The sequence below is a fragment of the Corvus kubaryi genome, unplaced genomic scaffold (assembly GCF_017639235.1).
Source record: "Corvus kubaryi isolate FWS band 111438036 unplaced genomic scaffold, C.kubaryi_AGA036_p1.0 37950, whole genome shotgun sequence".
Classification (NCBI taxonomy): domain Eukaryota; kingdom Metazoa; phylum Chordata; class Aves; order Passeriformes; family Corvidae; genus Corvus; species Corvus kubaryi.
Genome location: NW_024581157.1, coordinates 10321 through 15350, shown reverse-complemented (window position 1 = coordinate 15350; position 5030 = coordinate 10321). Strand labels below are relative to the sequence as shown.

Below are 5030 nucleotides of genomic sequence, written 5' to 3'. Positions count from 1 at the left end.
ACCCCAGCACCTTCTGCCCTCTTCTCCAGTCCTCGCAAACAGGGAACACGTGGGGAGCGGTGGAGAAACCCGAACGCGCAGTTACGTAATGGGGCCGAAGTGTTGGAGCCGCCCTTTGCCCCCCGCTCTCACGGCCCTGACATGTCCCACTTTGCTGTCACCAGGCTGGCGAGGGGCAGCGGGGGGGGGACAGCTGCTCTGGCTGCAGGCCAGGGATGTGCTGAGGGGATGCTCTGCAGTGGGGCGGGGGGGTTTGGGGGGGGTTTCTGGGTGCTGAGGCTGCCCCAAAGTCTGTCCACTTCAAAAGGCAGAAGTGTTCCTCGGTTCTGTCTTGATTTGGGAGAGGGGTGGCCAAATACAGGTGGTTTTGGTGGAATGGGAAATTCGGCCCAAGCAAGGAATGGCGCCTTTCCTGGTGGGAATTACAAATCTGTGCCCAGTGGGTTCCCCTGCTATGCCCTGGATTTGGTTGGGATGAATTAGGGTTTCCCCATTGTCTTGGGGTGACCTTATGATGTGTATCCCATATCGCTGCCTACGCCCAGAAATTAATTTTTGTGAAGACAACCTCTACCACCCCTCCTCCGATGCCGTGTTTCCCCACCCATCGCCCTGGGAAAGGCAGCCGAGGGGCAGGGAGCATGGGAGGGCTTTGGGAGCAGTGTGGAGATGCCCAGTCCCACTGCCTGGGTTTTCAGTGGCAGAACGGGTCTGTCCAGTGCCATCCCAGGGCTGCCCATGCCAGGAGCACCCGAAGACGTGCTGGTGAGTGACAGGGCACACACACAGGGACACACACCACGGCTGGGAGTCTTTATTGGACACCAGGTAGCTGGGGTGCTTGGAGAGGGGGACACATTCCTCCCACTGGGATCGATTTCCCTTTCCTCTCCCTGCTCAGCCATGTGTCCAGCTGAGTGGGGCCATGGGAATGACCCCTGCCCTCTGTCCTCGCCAGCCCCAGCAGCTCAGCATGGCCACTGGTGGGTCCTGTGTTGGTGTAGCCACAACCAGGGTGCACCACGACTTTGGGCTGGGATGGCAGCGGGACCATCCTGATCTGGCAGGAGAAGGCTCTGGAGTCCCACATGAGCCAGTCTGAGGGGCTGTGAGAGGAATCCACGGGCAGATCTGAAGGGGGAAAGAGCCATGTGGGAGTGGAGAGAGGAGGGGACTTGCACATTCAGCATCACCCTTGATGCTTCACCCTGAGGAGGAGAAACCCCCTTGGCAGAGCTCCTGCCTCCCAGCCAGGAGCCAGGAGGAGGGAGCCCTGCACTGCCATGTCCTGGCCTCCCGCCCGTTCCGGCAACACTCAGGTGCAGCCACAGGAGTCCACGATCATGTCGGGGATGTCGGTTTTGACGATGTTGCTGTCCCGGTCATAGTAGAGCAGCGAGAGGGGCCGGCGCTGGGTGGGAACGCAGCAGGAGTTCACGGCTGCCGTGGCGCTGGCAGCCTTGATGCGGTTGAGGACGGCGGTGTGGAAGGAGGCGGCGAGGCCGGGAACGCCGGCCATGTGCAGCGGGCACAGCCCCGCGCAGTAGTTCATGTGGTAGCCCTCCGGCTGGATGATCCAGTCCTCCCAGCCGATCTCCTTGAAGTCCACAAAGAATTCCTGGCGGCAGCACATCCGTGAGTCCCCGCCACAATCGATGCCGCGACGATGGACACGGTGGGGTGTCCTGGCCTGGGCTTGGGCCACCACAAATGGCCAGTGGGAATCACTGTGGTCAGATGGCAGCGGGGACCCCCAGTCCTCTGGCACCTCCAGTTCCACCGTGAGCCGTGGGATGTCTTGTCCAAAGAGGCTCCGGACAGCTGCTCCAATGTCCAGTGTGGTCCAGCCGGATCTCTGCACCTCCAGCTGTGTCTCGCTGGCCACTGTCATGTTTGGCCCTGCCGGGTCTGGCTGCAGGATCCTGATGGTGATGGGCTGTGCTCCGGGGCTGGGGGCTGCCCAGAACAGGTAGAGGGTGGCCTGGAGGATCTCAGTGCTCCCGGCCACCTCCTGGGAGAAGCGGAAATGAAGGTGGACACTGCGGGGAGTGGAGGATCCTGCGCACAGAACCAAGAGCAGAGTCAGGAGTGAAGCAAAGCAGGGACTCGCCTCCTCCCACCCCTACCATGGGCAGGGACACCTTCCACTATCCCAGGTTGCTCCAAGCCCCGTCCAACCCGGCCTTGGACACTTCCAGGGATGGGGCAACGTCTCTGGGCAACCTGTGCCCATCTTCACAGGGAGGAATTTCTTCCCAAAATCCCATCTAAATCTCCTCTTTTCCAATATGAAGCCCTTCACATTCCAAGATTCCCCTTTGTCCTGACACTCCAGGACCTTGCCCAAAGTCCCTCTCCAGCTCTCTTGGAGCCCTTGTAGGTACTGGAAGGGGCTCTGAGGTCTCCCCGGAGCCTTCCCTCCTTCCTTGGCTGCAGAGCTGCTGCTCCTCCTGGCCGAGAAAGGGCTGACGGGGCCATGAGAGCACTCGGGGCTCCTGGCACAGCTCTGCCTGTGAGGACACAACCCCCTCCCCGTGCTCCAAGCCTGGGTTCACCCCCTGGCTGGATTCCACCAAGCCAGGAGACAGCTCCCCATTGTCCTGCAGTGTGGGAACACAATGTGCCGCGGAGCAGCATTGTCCCTGAAGGGCTTTGAGGACACGGGGCCTGCGAGAGGAGTGGAGCACCCCCACCTCACCACGTGGAATTTGGTCTGGGAAAGTGAGGGTGCAGGGTGCTCTGTGGGATGGGGTGGCGAGTCTATGTCTCTCCAAGGAAAGTTGTCAGCTAGAAGCGGGATTCTCTTTTTCCGGTGATGCTTGTCAGGAGCCCTGAGTGTGTTTTGGGGAGTTCTCTCCTCCCAGAAGCAGCAGATTTTGGAGTGAAATGAGGCACCCACTGCTTTGGGTGGGACGTGGAGGCGCAGTGGGCTGTGGAGCTCTGTCCACATGCTATGGGCTGGCAGGAAATCGAGGCTAAAAATCCCATTTCAGAAAACATGGCCATCTGACCCCTCCACCTCCAGCACAAGGGGGACGGTTCAGCCAAAGTGGGCAACAGGTGACACGACACAGCAGCACATCTGCGCTCTGTGCCACCCTGCCACCTCTGCACATCCCCTCTGTGAGTGATTCCCTTGGGACACGCTTGGGATGTGGATACAAAGGTTCGGGAGCCTCTTGCACCTTCCAGCAGTGTTCCCTCCACCCCGTGCACTCCCACCTCCTCACGACCTCCCTTCCCTCCATGCCCCCCACCCACAGGATGCGGATCCGTACACACCTGACTCAGCAAAGCTCAGGATCTCGTATTCCTGCAGCCCCATCCCGGGACGCAGGGGTGGGACGCGGCCGTCCCGGAGCATCCCTGGGGTGGCGGCCGTGTCCGAGCGCTGCGCTCGCATCCTGCGGAGCGCGGTCAGCAGGGCCCCTCGGGCCGGAGGCTGGGGGGCGCTGGGCCTGGCTGGCAAGCGGAGCTTGGCTAGGATGCTCTGCTTGGCCAGCGCCAGGAGCGCGTCCCGCTGCGTGCCGGGGGCCAGCGCGGCCACCCCGCAGGCCGGGCACCACGCACCCTTGGCAGCCGCCACCCGTAGCAGGCTCAGGAGCAGGAGAGCCACGGTGACCGTCATTGCCGGTGGCGGGGGGTGACAGCGTGGGGGTTCCAGCAGTGTCCGAGAAGCCGAACGGGATGAGCCAGCGGCAGCGCCGGGGCCAGGGAGCGGAGCAGGGTGGCGGAACTGGGCTCAGCGGGAGCACGGAGCGAGGATGGGCTCGTTCTCCTGACGTGACCACAAATATTGGCTGATCCCGGGCGAGATAAACGCCCCTGCGCTCCCGCGGAGCCGCCCGGCCGCGGGCAGCGCGGCGCGGCCGCTCCGGTTAAGGTGGAGCCGGGCGGATGGTGCTGCTGCTCGGGGGGCGCAGAGCGGGGACATCGAGGCCGCCCCGGTGCCACCCCGGCGGTGCCCAGGCAGATACACGGTGGGGGCTCCCGGGGTATCCAGGGTGTACCGGAGGCCCCCGGTGCGCTGTGGGGACCACGGAGGTGGGGGATTCTCGGGGAATGTGGGATCCCCGCGGGCTGGGGGATCTCTGGAGGTCGGGGATCCTCAGACGAAGGGAGATTCTGGGGGATGGAAGGGCCGTTGGGGATGGGAGATCCCGACCAATGAGGGATTCCCGGCGGATGGGGAATCCTGGGGAATGGGGTACCCTTGGGGGTGGGGGATACTCAGAGAAAGGGAATCCCAGAAGGATTCCCGGCGGGATGAGGGACCCCTGGGGATAGGGCATCCATGGGGGATGAGAGATCCCTGGGAATGAGGGATTCCCAGAGATGTGGGATTCCCGGGGCTGGAGAACCCTTGGGGATCTAGGACCCCCGGGGGACTGTGGGATCCCTGGTGATGTGGGACCCCCCGGGAGATGTGGGACTCCTAGGGAATTTGGGATACCCGGGGATGGAGGATCCTGGGGGGTTGTGGGACCCCGGGGGAGATGTGAGATCCCTGGTGACGCAGGATCCCCAGGGGGCTGTGGGATCCCTGGTGACGTGAGACCCCCGGGGGGCTGTGGGATCCCTGGTGACGTGGGACCCCCGGGGGGCTGTGGGATCCCTGGTGATGTGGGACCCCCGGGGAGGTGTGGGACTCCCGGGGAATTTGGGATCGCCGGGGATGGAGGATCCCGGGGGCTGCGGGACCCCCGAGGGGGCAGAGCCGGACTCCCGCGCGGGGGGGCGAGGGTCACGGCGAGTGGGCGGAGCCTGGCCATAGCCCCGCCCCAAGCCCCGCCCCTTCCATAAAAGGCGCCCCCGCCGCTCCCTCCGCCGCGCCAGGGGGCGCCCCACGCCCCTCCCGCCTTCCCCGGCGCGTAGCGTCCCTCCGGTTGCCACAGCAACGCGGGCGCGCGGGCGCAGGATGATGACGCAGCACGCACGGCGCGTTGACGCAGCGCGCACGCCGCGGGGGAGGGGCCGCCTCCTCTTTCCCTTTTTTTTTTTTCCCGTTTCTTTCCCCGTTTTTCCCCGTT

At 64.1% G+C, this 5030-nt stretch overlaps 1 protein-coding gene across 1 annotated transcript; it reads right to left on the bottom strand.

Moving 5' to 3' along the window:
• Positions 1-799: 799 nt before the first annotated feature.
• On the bottom strand, positions 800-4690 carry LOC121672126 (inhibin beta C chain-like). Its single transcript, XM_042044644.1, is given in 4 exon segments — positions 800-2058; positions 3283-3628; positions 3630-3716; positions 3719-4690. Coding segments are annotated over 4 exon segments (1392 nt in total). The 5' UTR covers positions 3935-4690; the 3' UTR covers positions 800-1315.
• Between the last annotated feature and the right edge of the window lie 340 nt (positions 4691-5030).